Below are 20,226 nucleotides of genomic sequence, written 5' to 3' on the forward strand. Positions count from 1 at the left end.
GGTGGAAATGATAAACCACCATAAACCTGCCTATCAGCTGTGGCAAATCATAACAAAGTAACAAAGTTTGGTTTGGGCACTCTGTTGATGTCCCAAGTTTCTTAGTTATTCCAGTACCTTGATTGTGCCATACCACATTAGTATTCAGTTCAACACCCACCAAAACAATACATGCTAGAGAACCTGTCTTCGCAGCATTCGATTCTATTTGGGTTCTATCGGGCTATGCTGACATTTTTTCCAGATCTGAAACCACTTGCTGTCATCGAACAAGAAATAGATAAACGTGTGCTGTCATTAGCAGAGCAAAATAGTGGATTCGTCGTATTTCCAACAGATCGTTAATGTATATTAAAAAAAGGATTAGAGACAACATGGATTCCCAAACAACAACAGAGTTGATAGAAAGAATAGCTTGTGAGGGACGGTCTTTGAGATAACTAGAGGAGCAAGAACAAACCATCAGTCAGACACAGTCAAAGCCTTGGAAATATACCCAAGACTCTTCATGTTTCGCGATTATATCGTTTCTAAGGTGGTAATCGGGTTGGTTGATATTCTTTGTTTCTGAAAACCATAATGAAGATCGTTTATTTGAGATCATGTTCATCAACAGCTTTTCCATGACGTCACTGATGATAAAAACAACTGGTTAATAGTCATCCATATGATTTCTTTCATCCTATTTAGGTATAGCAGTTTCAATTCTATAACGAATGTTTAAAGAACAAATTGTGTAACTCAATGTCCATATGGTTGAAAATGGTTGTTTTGGATGGCCCTTTTTTCCAGTTTGTATCTAAAGGAAACTTCTATGTATGATATATACATGTTTGAAGATATGTATCTATAAAGAAAGTAATTGAAGAGATTCATCAATAAAGGTGCTATAATGTCGTTTCACCAAGTTTTTAAGACTATGTTCATTAACAGCTTTTTTTGTGGCGTCACTGATGATGGAAGCAACTGGTTTTCAGTTATTCAGAAGATTTCTTTTATCCGTTTGGATATAGCTTGAATACAAGCAGTCTTTCAAAAAGGATGAAAAACTCCTCAAAAGCGTCCTTGAAATACTTCAATCACCACTAGTTAATTTTATTTATACGACCGGTTTCGGGTTTAACCACATTATCAAGTATAAAACCAAAATGTGAAATTTGAAAACTTGGTTATATCGGGAGTTTTTAGGTAATATGGAAGGCCAGATAAACGAATTGAACACTGAAGGTTATAGGGGTTGTTGAACTTATGAATTCAATAGTGGAGACCTACATAAATCGAGATGCTCGTTTAGTGGTATATGTATCTTTCTGGTTTTTAATAGATTTGTTAATTTCCATGGCTTCCAACAAACTCATTTTTCTCTTTATTACAAATGTGTAGAATTCTGAGGTTATCTTTACTTATATTGTGTTTTGATTCTTGAAGATGTTCATACATTGAAGATTTTTTGTCCAAACAGACATGTTCACGGAGCCTTACATCAAATTTTCTACCGGTTTGGCCTGTATATACTGCAAAGCATTCGCCACACTCTATTCTATATAGGTATACCCGATTTTTCAATTCTATCTCGTTTGGGTTAAAGTTCTGCCTAAATTATCATTACTTCTGAAAACTGTTTTATTTAGAGAAGTAATTTTGAATATTTTCTGAAAATTTACCTGAGGAGTTGATGCTACTGTACTTAACTATATCGTGTTCTCTGCAGTTTGGGTATAATTTAGTTTATCTGGTACCTGATTGTTTACTGCAATTTGGTTATTCATTTTTAGTTCATCTTGGGAATTCTTCTAGGTACATAAAGGGATTGCGAAAACTCTGTGTCGACCTAAAAAAGTCGGTGAAGAACCTTGTTGATAGACCCTTTTATAGTTTGGAAAAGTATTTTAGTGAATCCTGTTAACAATATATTCGTAATATATTAGCAACTTATTCTTTGCACTATCACCTTATACATGGTGGTATTTTATCTATACATTTTTAGAACTTTTTTTATATTTACAGTCATACATTTTTGGAACTATTTTATATTTACATTTATACTTCTTCAGTACATTTTCTATACCTATTAACATTGTATTCTTGGACTTTGTAAATAAGATGCAAATCTTCGGACAATAAAGTATATTGTGATTTGATTTGATAAACGCGGATAACTTTTGTGAGAGTAGACCGAAAGAGTCAAAAGGAACTGCACAGTTTGTGAACGTGTTTTTCCGGTAGATATCGAATTGAAAAAACCATTATTGACTCTTGAAATATAAAAATCTAAGAAGTTAATCTCCTTGTTTTGTTCGAGTTCAACTGTGAATTTAGTTTTGTTATGCAAACTATTGAGAAAGTTTAAAAATTGATTAATTTGTCTGTTTGAACCATCGAAACCAACCGGTAGATCATCAACATATCTGAACCTTAAAATAGTTTTATTTTCCATTGCTTGAATACGTGTCTGAATACTAACAATCGCAATTTCGTCAATTCCAATTTTTTCCATTTCCCTGTCCCTATCATTTGTTTTCTCCACAAATCGGCGTTTATATTTCGTTCCAATTTTTTTCACATGTTTCCGTCCCATATGGTTTCTTCATCCTCTCGAATCGTCCAAATCTGTAGATACTATACCTAAGTGGTCATAACCTAAAAGCCAATGATCAATGAGATTCTGATTTCAATGGTGCGACACATTATTGAGTTTTTGAAACATAAATTAGGTAAAAACCACACACCCTTGGATTGATTCAGACTTTTCAAGATAACGTTTTTGAAAGCTGCTGGAATAAAACATTCTGGAATATTCGAGAAGTGATAACGGGCATGAAGGCGAGTGTAAGAAATAGTCAGATACTGTGTGTTATGTGAAAAATTTGTTTTTTTGTGCACTGTTTCACTTAGTGATGGATCCACAAAACATTCACTGCTAATTCACAATGTATATCAGTGTAAAATCCATTCATCGCTTGTTACAATAATGAAATCAAGGTCTGACCAACATATAATTGACCTGCAACCTCAGTGAACGATTGTGAGTAAAAACTGTATGAAGTGAAAGAAATATGAGCAGAATTCCGTTGTTGACGAATATCTAGTATTTAATTCAATCAAATTAGTATTTGACAAGGATGAATTGAACGCAAGAACAGGGACAGACATTCATCATTCGCGAAGTTATCTAAGACTCTCCAGTGATCTTGAGTTAACTTTCGAAATGGTTGCCATAAGTAAACCACTATTTTACGAATTGGTCCAGAAAAAGCCTCTTGACTGCGATTTGATACATTTATGGACTTCCGATTGTAAGAGAGCGTCATTTTTTTCCAAATATCTTGTATGGAACATTGCCTTAGGAAGTGCAAAATTCTTTCTACCGGTTTATATAGTAAGTACATGTCATGAACTTTTTTTTATTGGAATGATAGGCATGGATACAGTCATGATTTTAAATGTTAGGAAGTGATTCCTTACAATTTTATTCAGATTCACTTGAAATGACTCATGAGTAAGAGTAAACCGTCCAAAACATATATTCAAAATTTCATTTCTACTTTTGCTTATATATCTTTCTCTACATTTCTTCTTCGACATGATTTTTTTGAATCTATTGATACTCAGAACCTAACGTAAGATGAAACCTAAAGAAGTTTCAAAAAGAAATTAAAGCAAGTTACTTCATGGGATTGCAAGGGAGCTGAAGAAGTTCCAGATAGCTGCAAAAATGTTTTTGGTTGGGAGGTTTCAAAATTAAAGCATTGTGTGAGGAGATAAGTGGCATGTCATTTCAAGGTTTTCCATGTTATTCCATGTAAAACTGTGCTTTCTTTATATTTTCACTTGTATTTCAGATGAAATTGCTATTGACGTTTAAAGGAAAGGACAAGAAAATACTTGTGAGGAATTTTTTGGTGTCCGAAGTGAGATCCATTATTTACGGAATATTTATGGCATGCCTAATCATATGTTCAATTTGTTTTTTTCGGTAAGATATTTTAACACTTATTAGATGAAAATCTACTCAACCAATTTCAGTCATAAATGAAAAATTTTGCTACAATATGTCAATATATCTGTATCTATAAAGAAAGTAATGGAAGGAGAACTTGAGGAGATGCATACATGTCGTCAAGAAGTTCGTGCCTTTTAAAACTAATTAATACAGTTTATTGTATGATTTTCACTATAAAGAGTTTTACAAAAACCGCGACACGTGTTTCGCTATACAATGGCTTCCTCAAGCATATGCCTTTTATTATCATCCTATCTAAATAAGAATTCTGCCTTAGGGTTAGGTTAGGTTTTTACCTCAGGTTCCTGCATCTTACCACTTCATTATTATTTTACCGGAATTGCTAGTTAACCGGTACACTTTGAGCGGAGTCCAAATTCATTGACGAAGACAGCTCCACCATTTACGTCCAGGTCTTCACTAGGTTAAAACCTGCCTCCAATAGTTGATGGTCAAACCCTAGTTGTAGCACGGCGGGGTCAAGAACTGGAAATGCTCCTTAATATTCCGAAGAGCTAACAAAGAGCAAATTTCAACGACAGCCGTGCTAACCATGTAACGAAAAGGAAAGGAAAAGAGGAAGGGAAAGGGAAATGGAAAGAGAAAGAGAAGAAGAAAGATAAGAAGAAACGAAAAGGTGAAAAGAAAGAGAAAGGCAAAGGGAAAGACAGCAAGCTCATACAAACTATTTATGATTTGAGTAAGACGTACCAAAAAATCAGATTCTCCAAGGAAAGGCTTTGCTACACCTGCAGAAAGCAAGGGCTGGAAATGACTGTGGCCACAATAATCTGCAAAAGAAATCAACCGATGGAATGTTCTTGAGAAGATCCAGATCGTCAACTCCAGAGAGAAGGTGAAAACTACAACCCCCGAAATAACACGAAGTCCTTCAGAGACAAACGAACCCAATGAATATGTATTTCAATATTGATGGGATTTAAACGTGTCCTGGTACTGAAAGAATCAGTTCAGAAGCTGCAACTCTGGAGGACAAAGAAATTTTGAAACCTATATATGCTGCAACCGTAAGATCGGATTCAGAGATAATAGGAAGTGATGATAATGACAATGACTTGGAATTGGTTCGAAACTGGCTCAAAAATTGATTACGACCTGGTCAGGGCTTCACTGGGCTCAGTGCAATATACCTCGCGGCGTAGGTGGAGAACACAGAACACATCAAAGATGTACTTGATCAACTCCATAGTATTCGAGCAGAAGGATGTTTCGTCTTCAATAGGCACTGGAACAAGTTCGAGAGAGACACTACAGAGTCAATTGTCTCCAACTTCAGACTACTTTGTTTCCACCCACCATAGATATCATTAGTGGTGGACCATGAATGCTTCGCTGGACCCAACTGTCCTTTAAAGACAAGCCCGAGTGAGTTTAGGCAAGGATATATCCTTGCTGTCGCCTACACTGCAAGGCAATTATTAGAAACCAGAGCCCAGAAACAAATCTATCCTGATTCAAAACCAGAGAGTGATATTTCGTGCCAGCATATATCTGAACAGTGATTCTAGTTTTGCGCTTCGAAAAAGAGTCCCAAAGAGTTGTTAATTAATGACTGTTACACTTGATTGAGAGTTTCAAAATCTGTTCTTCAAGCTTCTCCTCACTTTGCTCTCCTTGAAGATGATTGGGGAGACCAAACAGTTTGATCTTCCTCTTGAAGATGATCACTTGGTGATCGAAACACCTGTCGAGGTGTTAAAATAACTCTTTGGTGTTGGGGAAAAAACTCCAGTAATATTCATCACTTCACCAAAGGTTCCAAACAGTGCATCACAAGTTGTCTAACTAATCCTGATGAACTAAAGTCTATGAAATGCTTTCGTTGCAAACATGATGAGTGGCTGCTTATTTTTATTCTAGGTTACTCATCAAAATTATGCGGCAAATAATATAAACGATCTTTTTCAATATTTTTCACAAGATATATTGAATGAAAGTTTCATAGTTCAAACAGAATCATTCGTATAAATAACCATTTCACACACATTTCCAGAAAAGTGCTAGGGAAAATTAACTACCACACTCTGCTTTTTGTTCCTGGAATGGTATCAGGACTGTCGCTTTTGGTGGAGTCTAGGGAGAACCAAATATTAGACACGCTTATATTTTTCAATGCGGTAAGTTTTTAGAAGGTTCAATGTTTACATTGTGCATAGTTGATCATGATAAGTAGTTAGCAAGTAGACCTCATCTCAGAATAAGTAGCTTCAAATAAGAAACTGCAAACGCGTGTAATTGTTCAAAATATGGTTGAAAATGAGATTTTAAAATTCCGAATGATTGCGATGCCTGGAAAAAAATGTATTCGAGATCAAAGGTCAAAAATCTAGAAAAAATTTGGTTTTTCGCGATTTTCAGGAAAACGGTGAGTTTTATCATAAAATAACTTCAGATACAAATTGTAGATCATGAAATTCTCTACAGAAAATGTATTAATACTTTTTTTTCTTAGAGCCACCGTTTATGAGATACGATGAGTCAAAAAGTTGTAAAAGTTGTGATCGTCATTATATGCACACGTTTCCACGCCACCTATGAGGTAGTGTACTTAGCGCGTTTTTTTTAACGTGGTTTCCCCAGTAGGCCTATTTCACATGTCTGTTGTGATTCTGTCAAATTGAAAACTTGCATAATAAAATATATTAGGAAGGGTTGGGCATTATAAAAGCGATTCAAATTAAAAAAATGTAAAAATTTATTCATCTGAGTTATAACCTTCAGATACTTCTTCTTGTCGTTCTTCTTCTTGGTCTTCTTCTTCTTCTTGATCTTCTTCTTCTTCTTAATGTTCATCATGGGTGTAGGTAAACTGCGTCAAGAGTGATGTATCGCATGTTTCCTCGTTAGTATCAAATAAATCCTTCACTATTAGTCAAATCAAATCAAATCAAAATTTGATTTATTGTCCAAGAATAAATGTTATTGACAAAGCGTGTTATATAAAATGGATAGTAAGTATAAACATGAAACCTAAATATATAAGTAATATACATACAAACATAAATATAAATCAAAATGTAAATATAAATACATAAATATAGAAATAAATACAATTATAAACATAAAAAATATAAATATAATCATTGTCATAGTCATATGAAGTCGAGGGGAAATATACTTTAATATCGAAATTAATATCTTATAAATAGAGTATTAAAACTAAGAGTAACTAACAATTACCAATCAGTAGGTATGATGGTATTTCAATAAAAATAAGTACGAACACATAAACATATATATATATATATATATACGTACATAAATTTCAAGAATGATAAAAGCAAAGTTGATACAAGCTCCGGTAAAAATTATAAGCGACAAACATTACAAATTTAAGGCTTTTCAGGACTAATCCAGATTGTCAACATAATACCCCTGTATACTGTAGAATGCCTTTTTCACAAGTGCATTTTAGCGGTCTTTCGAAATAATGGATAATTTGTAAGACTAGGTAAATGGTGACTAGGTAAGTGGTTAAAGGCACTGGATTTCATTCTACCAGATATTCTTATATTTATACTTATGTATACCAATAGAAAATATTTTTACTTAAATTACAACTTCAGAGATGTATATACGTGACATACTTATGCATATAATGACGATTACAGCTTTTACAACTTTTTGACTCGTCGTATCTCAGAAACGGTCTAAGAAAAAAAAGGAATGATAAATTTCTGTAGAAAATTTTATGATCTACAATTTTTATTGTATTGAGGCATTGACCTCGAATAAATTTTTTTCCAGGCATCACAAACATTCGGAATTTTAAAATCTTATTTTTAGCTATGTTTTTAACGATTACACGCATTTGCAGCTTGTTGTAAATTTATGTACCTTCACTCTAATTTTTTAGTCTAATTTGACCGGATAAACTATTCTACGCGTGTCAAAACAATTTTCCGAATGGTCTGCAGGTTTTAATTCAATAACATCTTATCTACTCGTGTAGTTATGAAATACCCAAATTATATTTCAATTTCCATGTAATTTATAATAATTTCTTGAAAAAATTAAAAAGTGAAGAAAGAAATACCTAATCAATGTTTTTTTTCATTATTAATTAGTGAACTTGATAATGAACACAATGTTGGTGAGCTGCTGTACTTGTTGGTCGTTTATTCAGTTTTGTAGATTTGACATATTGTTCATAACGAAGATGATCGACGCTGTCCACAAATTTGGGCCATAAGTGTTATTGAATAGATAGATATTTAATAAATCAAAAAAAAATCATCAAATATAATGCAGTAGCTGATAAAAAATGAAAATTATCAATAATTATGTATTCATCAATAATTAACAAACTTCATATAGCTTTTTTTTGACCGGGACTACCGGCTGACCTTGAATGATGCTCTAACCGCGCGATCTACACTCTCTATCTCGAAAACGATTCAACATATGAAAATATTTCTGTAACGAAAGTTGTAGGGAATTCAATCCTCTACAATATTGATGTCGATTACAAATAGCGAAACCCCATAGCAAACGAGATATTTGCAAAAAATGTGTAAAAAATCGATTTTTGTGACCTTTGAGTCTACATTTTGATAGTTGCATACCTAAACTCCACCATATGTATACAGGGTGTAACTAAATAAGTGTGAAACATTCAAGGAGGTGATTCCTCAACGAAAAAAAGATAGGATCTTTCATATAAAGAAATTTCATTGGAGCATCCCTTTGTTAAGATACAGCCCCCTCAAAGGGGGTACATACATTTTTTCACAAGCACTAAAAAAGTTACAATATTGAAATCAACCTGACGTTTTGTACTACCAAAAAGACACTTAGCCAGAAAATTTATTTCCAATTTAACTTTTTGTCTTATTATTTGTTTACCATTTAAAAATGTATTTCCGATAGCCTGTTTCATACTAAAAAAAAAATGTCTCTTGAGTTTTTTGCCCAAAATAAACCAGTTCACAGCAAAAAATTATTTTAGGAACAACTACAGAGATACATCGTCATAAATGCGAAAATACGAAACTAATCTATCTAGTAGGTCGCCATTAGCGATAGTGACAATTAAATTGGTATGCCGCTGTCAGTTTGTGAATTTTCGAAATTGAATTATTACTAATTGTGTGTTGTTGTTCTGTTCTTAATTTGTTACTTTCATAATTCACTTGTTATTAAAATGGCATACACAAATGAGGAAATGGCTGATATGCTTTACATTTACGGTCTGTCGCAGGGGAATGGGTTAGAAACTTCTAGAAGATATGCTGAAATGTATCCTCAACGGCAGCATCCTTCACATAGAATATTTGCTCGACTTCATCAACGATTACGGGAATATGGTTCACTCGACAAGAGATCGCAGGATTGTGGTCGCCATCAAGAAGTACGAACACCACAGCTTGAGGAAGCAGTACTTAATTTGATTGAAGAACAACCTACTACCAGTAGGTACTAGAAATATTGCTTTCCGGCTAAATGTTGATCATATGACGGTATTTCGAATTTTAAAGGAACAACTCTTATACCCTTACCATCTGCAACGAGTACAGCCACTGTTATCGCGAGACTTTCCGAACCGTCTCGAATTTTGCAATTGGATACTGGAAATGATTAGAAGAAATTGTGACTTTCTGAAGACGATAGAATTCACAGACGAATGTAGTTTTTCTCTGGACAAGATTATTAATTTTCATAATTACCACATATGGGCTGATGAAAACCCTCACGCTATTGTCGAAACTAACCATCAAGAACAGTTTTCTCTTAACGTGTGGCTCGGAGTTATTGGGGATGATTCAATTGGGCCTCATTTTCTACCTCCTCGATTAAATGGTGAGGCAAACGTTCAATTTTTAAGAGAAGTGCATCCAGTACTGCTGGAGGAAGTTCCTTTGGGCGTCAGAAGGAATATGTTTTTTATGCATGATGGGGCTCCTGCCAATTTTAGTCAAGTAGCACGTCAGCATTTAACTGAAACATATGCAAATCAGAGGATAGGTCGAGGAGGACCACAGAACTGGCCCGCTCGATCCCCGGATCTCAATCCTCTCGATTTCTCTATTTGGGACCATTTACAGCATTTGGTTCATCGTACTCCTGTTCGCGATGTAGAGGACTTAAGAAACCGCATCATCGATGCGTACAGGGTAATCAGAGAGACTTCAGGAATATTTGAGCGAATACGTGGCTCAATGCGCTGACGTCTAGACGCATGCGTAATGTCTGAAGGTATACATATTGAACATTTATTATGATTTCTACATGTTGTGTGTGTTGTTATTAATAAATTAGTTTTGTTTATTACCCTTTAATCTTTTGATGCAGGTATTAACTACAAAATAACAATAAATCCAATTCGCATTTATGACGATATATCTCTACAGTTGTCCGTAAAATAATTTTTTGCTGAGAACTGGTTTATTTTGGGCAAAAAACCCAAGAGACATTTTTTGTTTAGAATGAAACAGGCTATCGGAAATAAATTTTCAAATGGCAAACAAATGATAAGATAAAAAGTTACATTGGTTTGCATTTTCGACCCCTTACAACAATGGGGTAAACCAAATTAATTACTGGCTAAGTGTCTTTTTGGTAGTACAAAACATCAGGTTAATTTCAATATTGTAACTTTTTCAGTGCTTGTGAAAAAAATTGTTATACAAATTTTATCTACCCCCTTTAAGGGGCTGTATCTTAACGAGGGATGCTCCAATGAAGTTTCTTTATATGAAAGATCCTATCTTTTTTTCGATGAGGAATCACCCTCTTAAATGTTTCACACTTATTCAGTTACACCCTGTATTTTAAGATAACTTTATGAATGTGAAAATACAAGTTTCTGCGAGTTTATAGGCGAGTATCCCAAATTCCGAGAAACTTACCTAATTTTGACTAAGATGACTGGACCAATGATACGAAATTTCACGTTCCAACAAACGATATTATGAGAAGTTTTTGTGAGCGACGCATCCTCCTATGAATGATTTTGTTCTTTTTTTTTTCAATTATCCTGCAACTTTAATTTTTTTTTCAGGTTATAGAAACACTTCTGAGAAAAATTAACATCAACGAAAAGTGGAATACTTTAATTTTCGCTAGTATAAGTGGCCTTTTAATGCATATAATGGCGAATAGAAGAAAGAAAATCGACTTTACTTATTTTTGGTGAGATTTTTGATATTAGATCTGCATCTGCTGTTTACAAAAATAAACTCAATTTTTAGGATATACACGCCGCCTAATATGAATGATTATGAAAAAAGTGATAGTTGTTGTAGTCATGATAACACTTGTCCAATTTATTTAAGTGAGGTGATTTTCAAAACATTTTGGTAACCGATTTCATTTGACTGGATAATGTTTCAGGGATTTCTCAAATATTTCTCGCTTGGATATGCTGTGAATGCTATTAAAAGTATCTTGCCCAGAATAGGAAACCTGGTGAAAAAACCTTCAAGCTTAATGAAAATATTCTTCAGTAAATCGAATTTATACTTGGGATTGTTCATAGGAAGCTACGTAGGATTCTACCGGGTAAGAAAATTTGGAAATTTGTATTGAAAGAATTTTCCACTAATTCACGCTTTGTGTTTCATCAAAATGGGCTTGTTTCATGATTTTTCGTTTATAGTTCACTGGAGAGAAGTTTTAAATTGAAAAACAGTGCACTTTGTTTCATCTCTCTAAATACCGTAGTTTTCCCGTGATTAATTATTAAAAATGGAATGTGGTAGGGTGGTGACATCAAGCCCCTATTCCCGCGTCTTGTTCGATTGACCAATAGAAACAATAGAAATAATCAACATTGCCAAATCGTGAAATTTACGAAGCCTATAATGATCAATTTAATTATGGAAGTGTATATGAACCCGTTAACGTTCCAATTAATGAAAAATTCCCCACATGGAATGAAATGTACACGAAAAATAATGTTGGCAAATAAGTTCTATATCTAAAATCAGTACACAAAGTCGATAGATCACAAAATATTTACCTAAACTATGATTTTATGCATTATTTAATAATATACAGTTATGAAAATCAAAAAATATAGCAAACTGGATTAAAGAATCATTTCAGATATTCAATTTATTCTACAATCCTCAATATGTACAACTGCAATTTATCATAAAAAAAAACGATTCCTACATACCTACCTCTTTCTAATATAGCTACTAAATTCAAGTATATGAGGTCAATGAGGTCAAGTATAGACAGAATTGATCCAACAAAAGCTTCAGAGGTAATAATACCATTAATCATATGATAAAATTCAATTAACTTCGTTTAACTCCACATAATACTTTCTGTGGAGAATACTTGAAGTTGAAATAAAAAACTCTGTCATCAAATTCAATATTCTCGTTCCCCTTTCATTCATAGTCACTTTTAAATGATTTGTAAGTTTTAGGGGTTGCGTTTTCCACCCCTTGCAACCATGGGGTAAACCAAATAAATTTCTGGCTAAGTGTCTTTTTGATAGTACAAAACGTCAGGTTTGTTTCAATATTGTAACTTTTTTAGTGCTTGTAAAAAAAATTGTTATACAAATTTTATGTACCCCCTTTAAGGGGCTGCATCTTAACAAGGAATGCTCCAATGAAATTTCTTCATATGAAAGATCCTATCTTTTTTTCGATGAGGAATCACCTCCTTGAATGTTTTACACTTATTTAGTTACACCCTGTATATCTAAGACCCGACTAACATAATAACATTATATAAATTAGGGATTCTTTAATTATATTTGTTCGCGGAGTGTTGAGATAAAAGGTGACACTATTCTAGGAACATGTTCTAAGAACCCAAAAATTCAACATATGTAACAATTGAGAGCAGGTTATGATATTGTTTATGGACTTGAAGAAAAAAGAAATGAATATTGACCATGTGCACTCCCTTTGCCAAAAACAAGCACATTTTGCTTCTCCTGGAAAAACTCAGCTATTATTCGGACTCACCCACAATCTTTTTCAATGTTTTTTTCAGATTCTGACTTGTTATCTCACCAGAACTTCTAAAATCAAGAAGAAATTCCATGGTTTCATAGCTGGACTTTTCTCTGGAATAACATATTCTATTTCTCCGAATATCCAGATTGTTGCTATTGCGATGAGCACTCTTCTCCAGGTTTGTTAATATATTTAAAATTCAATAGAATTAGATTTTCATCCGAAGTTGATGACGTCAAAAATATAGGGTCTTTCAATTCTATATTTAAATTTAAATAAAACAAAGTGGATGTGAGATATCATAAAAATTTTTCATTTCTTTGAAAAACCTATTGACGAATGTCCGTAAAAGTTGCAGCAGTTCAGTGTTTCAATAACATCATATCTGATCGAATTCATAATATTTCAGATCATATTGAAGATGAATCAATTTGAACATTGAAAGATACTGAGATGTTTGCTTTACAACTTGACGAAAGTAGAGGTGTCGCAGGGTTATCAGTACTGCTGGTTTTCGTGAAATACCCCTTCGAAGGATCGTTGAAGAAGATTTGTTTCTCTGTACACCCTTGGAGACCAACAAAACAGGAGAATAAATTTATAAAGTCTTTGATAATAATATGACTAAACACCATATTGACTGGAACAAATGTATTGATGTGTGCAGCGACGGAGCTGCAGCTATGGTCGGCAAAATAAAAGGAACTGTAATAAGAATAAAGAATATTGCACCCAATTGTAGTAGCAGTCACTGCGTTCTGCATCGCCATGCCCTTGTCGCAAAAAATATGCCAACGATCATCGATCAAGCCGTACAAATTGTTAATTACGTTAAATCACGTCCAGTCCAGTCGAGGCTTTTTAAAAAAGCGTGTGAAGAAGTTGGAAGTCAGCATCAATTACTTTTGCTACACACGGAAGTAAGATGGCTTTCAAAAGAAAAAGTTTTATCAAGATTATTTGAATTGCGCAACGAGCTTACGATATTCTTTGCTGAACAACCCATTTCTGTATTTGTTAGTACGCTTGTTGAACTATTGCATGATTAGCAATGGTTGATGAAATTGGCTTACTCAGTTGATATATTCGATAAACTCAACGTAATCTGCCAGTCCCTACAAGGAAGAACGGTAACCACATTTACAGTAAAAGACAAAATATTGTCTCTTAAAAACAAAATTTGCTTCTGGATAGAATGTGCGGAACAAAAAAATTACCAATGTTTTACTCTTTTGAATAACTTCCTGGAAGAGAATGAGTTACGAGTAACCTCAGATGTGGAAAAAAACATAATTGAACATTTAATTAACCTCAAAAAATCCTTGAAAGATTATTTCCCGGAAAAATTACGGGACATCGAAAGGGTTCAGAATCCATTCACAAAACATACCAAGCCATGGATGCTAACTGTGTCATAGTATGAGAATTTGATCGATATTAAGTGTTCATCCCTTCTAAAACAAAAATTCGAATCAGAAGATTCTAATCTGAATGACCACCTCATGGTTCTACTTCCTTTTGTGATGACTTACCGATCCGATACTGGTTTTTCAGCTTACGCTCATACCAAAAACAAGTTAAGAAATAGGCTGGATGCAGCTCCGGATCTTCGTATTCAATTTTCAGGCACTAAGCCTAATTTTAATACTATTATAAGAAAATATGTGGAAAAATTTCATTTTTCACATTGAAATAGTTATAGTTACTTACTTATTGTGTTTATTTTTGTATAATAAATATTTTGTAATGCTTACAATATTATTTCTCATTTATAATTTGTTTCTTTTTTTAAAGTCCCACATGAGAAATATTCGAAATACGAGGTAATTTCTTTAGTTATCAAAATAGGGTTCCGCCAAAAAAAATCGTCAATTAGGGTTTCGATACCAAAAAAAATTGGGAACCCCTGGTCTAGGGATACATTGGACGCTCATGGATTTCATGTCGATTGGTATTCTCCTAAATTCCACAATTTCGTTTGTTCACGTTCACGATGGAAATTTGGGTCAGTTGCCTACAGTCCTTTCGGTGGGACGATTATGGCGACTGTAAAATGGGCGAAGCGCGCGGTACGTTGCCTGAACACAACACCCATGTTGATAAAACCTTGGCATGTGAAAATGTTATTTCACCTCTATACATATTCAGATGAATCCTAAGCAGAAATTGATTAAACTTCTGGCGTTTTTACTACAATACTCAATGCATGTATGTTGAAGTTACATTGTGATTGAATTTCTGTTTGTTTTCAGTTGATTCATAGTAACATCGCTGAATATTTCAACATAACAAACCACTTCTGGCAGAGACACTTGCTTTTTGTACTTTGCAGTGGATACCTCTTGCAGGAAAAATTCTTCTCTCCTGAGACTTGTTCACCTTATTACAAAAAGATGATAGATGCATGTACCAACAACGTGTAAGTATGGATTTTTAATAATCATCAGCAACAGTGTCAATAAATATTATTAGATATCTGTAGTTCAATTTATAGAATCGGTTAACTACAGAGTGAACATAAACCCTCCCTTTTAACTTTCAATCCGTAGATATAAAAATCGGACAAATTTTTTGTAAAATAGAATCATTCAGGTACTTTTTGGTAAAGAAAGCCAACAGTGTCAGAATTTATCATTAGTTTTCTGTAGTTTGATTCATAGGGTTTTGCACTTCGAAGAAATGTCCCATAACATAGTACAATGATACCTCATTTGAGAGAGCAGTAGTCATTATTCCCGTAAATATACATGAAAAATGAAGGAGTTGATTCAGTAGCAGAGGTATTACTCACTACTGAAATTACCAGACATGGAGTATCTTAAGAACAGCATTTTCAGTAAGGACGCGTACGTATAAATCGTAACTCTTGTAGGAAATCCGGAACGATTTCACTATTATTATTATATATACGTATCTTAGTGAAACATCTATGGGATTTTAGCTGAGTCACCAGTGAAATAATACGTCATTAACTGTCTACAAACACTTGGTAACCCTGTCGCTATTGCCGTGTTTGTTTTACTCAAATAAAATTTGGCAGCTGCTGTCACCAGATGCGAATTTCTCCACATCTAATTTTGGATGTTAGGCAAGTCCGAAAGAGGTATTTGTCAACGATAGTGTTAATGAACGAACTGTTCGACGTTGGTTTACGAAATTTCTTTTCGGAGATTTCAGCCTTGAAGATAATCCTCGAAGTGGTCGACCTACTGTAATCCAAGACGACGAGAATTCGAGGACTCTGGTGGAGATTGATCCATCACAAACAGTGCATAGGATGGCGGAAGAACTGGATGTCAGCACTCATGCAATTTTTGATGGTTTAAAACTTATTAAAGCTTGAAAAGTGGATGCCTCACAATTTGAACGATTTTTCGAAACTGTCACGTTTCTAGGTCTGTTTTTCTTTGTTCCTGCGCAACTGAAACGTTGCTTTTTCAAATCGGATCATCACGTATGATGAAAAGTAGATCCACTACCACAAGACTACCATACTTCCCAGACCTTTCGCCAACCGACTACCGTCTTTTCAAGCACTTCGATAAATTTGTCACCAGTAGAACCTCCACCAATCAGAACCAGGCAATGGCCTCCGTCGACTTCATCGAATCCCGAGCACCCAATGTTCATACTGATGGAATTGATATACTTGTGTTACATTGGCAAAACTGAACTGATTCAAATGACGCTCATTGGGATATTACAGTTTGAAGTAGATTTACGAAAACGGGCAGAACTTTCGAAACAGTCTAATATTTTGTCTACTACCCAATAAGACAAACCATAAAACTACGGAAATCGAATAAATATAAGCGATACTGAGTGTTTCAAATGATGAGAGGGGACGTGTACAAATCTATTGAGAAGGTGGAAGGTTTCATACTCGGTATGATAATGAGGAAGTTGCTCTTCGCAATCAAAACAAGAATTTCCTTTGTTTGATATTTCGGTTTTCTATACACATCATCACCCCGCATAGCCAGAAATCGAATCAGCATCTTGTCAACTCAAAACCTCAATCATATTTCGAGCATTCATGATCTTTCAGTATTTGTTTCGTAATTCATTTGATTATCTTCCCAATCCAATCTAATCTACTACGGACAAAAAGTACAAGAATTATCGGAATTTTCCTCAATTCGAAAATGAACGAGGAATGATTATATTTATTGTTACCGTGTTAGGAAACACACGTTGAAATGTAAAACCTCATTAGTCCTTAGCTCGCACAAGTTTCTCGACTTCTGAGAGTTGTCGTTCGTATGGGGGCCACAGCTGATTAATGGAAAAACAGATTTTGAACAGATTTAAACAGATTTTAAACATTCTCATTAGTCAGTGGGCTATAAGTTAATAAGCCCGAAACCGGTCTGCAAGTGTGCCCGTTCCAGAATTTAGTGTCGACTCTTGCATATGCAAGAAAATTTCTGTGAAGATTCTTGCACTGACGCCTGTCGGGTATAATCCAACGTCCTTCGTGATATTAGCCAGGGGAGTAGTTGTTTTCTGATAGGCGTCAGTCCATTAAACCTGCTGTGTAGGTATATCGAGACTGGCTTGAACGTTTGAAATTCATTTGCTTTAGATTAGATTTTAAACAGATTTTAAACAGATTGATAGTAGAATTTTGTTTACATCTTTGAAGGAGGATTTGAATTATTTTTGAATCAGAAAGATCATCAATATTGGGAACAATTCGACCACATATTGGGTACATTAATAACCATGTGGTTCACTGGGTTTTAATATCAAAATTCCACAATTTTTAGATTTTTACGCACTATGCAAACTGCCTATTCGAATAAAATAATAACCAGTTTATTCGAATTTTTTCCCTGTACACCCTTTTTTTTTAAACACGTTATTTAATTCATAAAAGAAGTACAATAATAGTAGTAGAATTAACTATTATCACAGTGTGAGAATTTATCAAAAAAAATACATTTTATGAGAAAAATCAACAATATTACCAGTCTGTATCATATTCCACATACTTCTTCGAAGTAGTAAATTGTTATACAGTAAAGCACTGTAAATCCAAAGCCACACATTTGTATCTTTTTCCCTTTTAAAGAAAGTTTGAAATATATCTCTTGGATCACCACTATCATTACACAGACGAAACTTTTTTTATATGCTCATAGCACCGTTTCCATGGGACCTTCGAGATTAGACAGTTTTTAATACGGTGCAGTATCTTGTCAATATCGTCACATTTCGAACACAAATTGGAGTTGCTAAGGCCATGACGTAAAGTTTTAGAACCTACCGGGTATATTCCATTTATCGCTTTGTAAACCCCTGTTAGAAATGAAAAAACGATGTTACAAATAGTTCCGAAATATATTTCAATAGATGTATTATTTTTTCAATCAATCTATTCAACTTTTTTGTTTCAGGACCCAAGACATATATAAAGCATTGATTCATAGGTTTTTTGGAACTTCCTAATGATGATGATACGCTGAAGAAAAACTGAACGAGAAACTACTTTCAGCTGAAAAATATTGCTATAGGTTTAAGATCTTTCATAATATCTTTCAGTTTCAATTCAGTCTCTGGTAGTGTCAGTTTGTCAAACTCCTATATAAATCCTTTATTTAGCAATGAAACTGCTAATACAATACATCTATAATCAAATACGACACCACAATGTGTTAGTCAACTAAACTCAGGAATAAAATTTCAAAGTATGAGCACTACAATAAATATACAACATCTACTTTAAATATCACAGTTGTTAGTCAATATAAAACACAAACAAAATACAAAAAAAAGTTTATACAGTCAAAATTTATATTATATAAAGACTAGTTCATTCACCCAATAGATGACTCTTCAACTTTCTTTTGAATAATGCAAGAGTGCTACATTCTTTAATATTTTTGTTCCAACTATTAAAAGCTAACATTCCTGCATGGTAAATGGATTTCTCAGTACACTTTTTATTTTTAACTCCTACATATATGTTATTACACGTTCTTTTATTATAGTGATGATGATTCTCATTGTATTCAATATGCCTATTCAGGTATGTCGGTGATAGGTGATTATTCATTTTATATATCATTATTATTATATAGTAATATATGAGATCTGTCATAGCCATCCATTGCAATTCCTTCAGCATTGCTTTGATTGGTGTCTCTCTTGGTTTTCTTAATATGATCATCATGGCTCGGTTTTGCTGTTGTTGTAATTTCATTTTTCATTTTTTTTTTATCAGCAGTATATATTATCGATGCACAATATGTAAAATGTGGTAATATAAGTGTGTTATATATTATAATTTTTGTAGATTTTGTAAGTGTTGACGAAATCCTTCCTAGAAAGCTAACATTTCTTGAGATAGTTTTTATTACCTCTTGTACGTGTTCTTTGAATGTTAAGCCTCTATCAATCAAGACTCCAAGATATTTAGTCACACTAACGGTTTCTATTTCTATATTATCAATATGGATATTTAAATGTCTGCTTTCAAATTCATGATATCCCATTTTATTAGTAAATAACATGAATTTTGATTTATTACCATTTAATTTCAATACATTATAACTACACCACCGACTTATTTTTTGTAGTTCACTATTCATTGTAAATATCAAATGTTCCACATCATGTGCACAGTAATATACAAGTGTGTCATCAGCAAAGAGATGAATTTTACACTTGTCTACCTCATCAACAATATCATTTATATATATATTAGGAATAAGAGTGGTCCTGGTGTACTACCCTGAGGTACTCCGTTGTTATTGATAATTTCACAGGACGTTACATTATTAAGTTTTGTTACTTGTCTTCTACTATTTAGGTAATCTTCAAACCATTTATAGGCTGTACCGGATATTCCATAGTTTCTCAATTTAAGCAGGAGTCTTTTCCTATTTACTGTCTCAAAGGCTCTTTTCAAATCTAAGTAAACTGCTCCTACATTCATATTTTGATCTGTCCACATTTTCCAATCAAATAAAACACTTTGGACCGCTGTTTCGCAATTATGCCCAGTTCTAAAACCTGATTGATTTTCAGTTAGAATATTATTACTATTTAAAAAATTTAACATTTGTACATAGACAACTTTCCCAATTAGTTTTTCTATTGCCAACAAAGTATTTATTGGTCGCATATCACTGGCTTTACTTGTACTCTTTACTTTTGGAACTGGAATTATTGTTGATACTTTCAGCATAGATGGAAATGTACCGGTGTGTAGGGAATAGTTGACAAGGTTTAATAACGGGCCTTTTATATTATGATATACTTTTTTTAGGAATTCCGTTG

At 33.8% G+C, this 20,226-nt stretch overlaps 1 protein-coding gene across 1 annotated transcript; it reads left to right on the plus strand.

The window, feature by feature from the left end:
- Positions 1 to 19,519, plus strand: LOC111503218 (transmembrane protein 135 homolog). Its single transcript, XM_074183038.1, has 9 exons — positions 1 to 3,379; positions 3,843 to 3,976; positions 6,018 to 6,141; positions 11,025 to 11,155; positions 11,215 to 11,302; positions 11,357 to 11,524; positions 12,980 to 13,120; positions 15,195 to 15,361; positions 18,342 to 19,519. The coding sequence occupies exons 1-9, from the start codon at positions 3,209 to 3,211 to the stop codon at positions 18,391 to 18,393; spliced, it is 1,176 nt and encodes a 391-aa protein (XP_074039139.1). The 5' UTR covers positions 1 to 3,208; the 3' UTR covers positions 18,394 to 19,519.
- Positions 19,520 to 20,226: the final 707 nt, after the last annotated feature.

This window comes from Leptinotarsa decemlineata, unplaced genomic scaffold (genome assembly GCF_025532065.1).
Source record: "Leptinotarsa decemlineata unplaced genomic scaffold, Ldec_3_MD MMD2_tig00026330_RagTag_RagTag, whole genome shotgun sequence".
In the NCBI taxonomy this organism is placed as follows: Eukaryota; Metazoa; Arthropoda; class Insecta; order Coleoptera; family Chrysomelidae; genus Leptinotarsa; species Leptinotarsa decemlineata.

Excerpts from the sequence above, each read along its gene's own strand:
- LOC111503218 (XM_074183038.1), top strand. The coding sequence starts at position 3,209 with ATGGTTGCCATAAGTAAACCACTATTTTACGAATTGGTCCAGAAAAAG. Across the intron at positions 3,380-3,842 it reads TCTTTCTACCGGTTTATATA|ATGAAATTGCTATTGACGTT; the intron begins GTAAGTACATGT and ends CTTGTATTTCAG. Across the intron at positions 13,121-15,194 it reads CGATGAGCACTCTTCTCCAG|TTGATTCATAGTAACATCGC; the intron begins GTTTGTTAATAT and ends GTTTGTTTTCAG.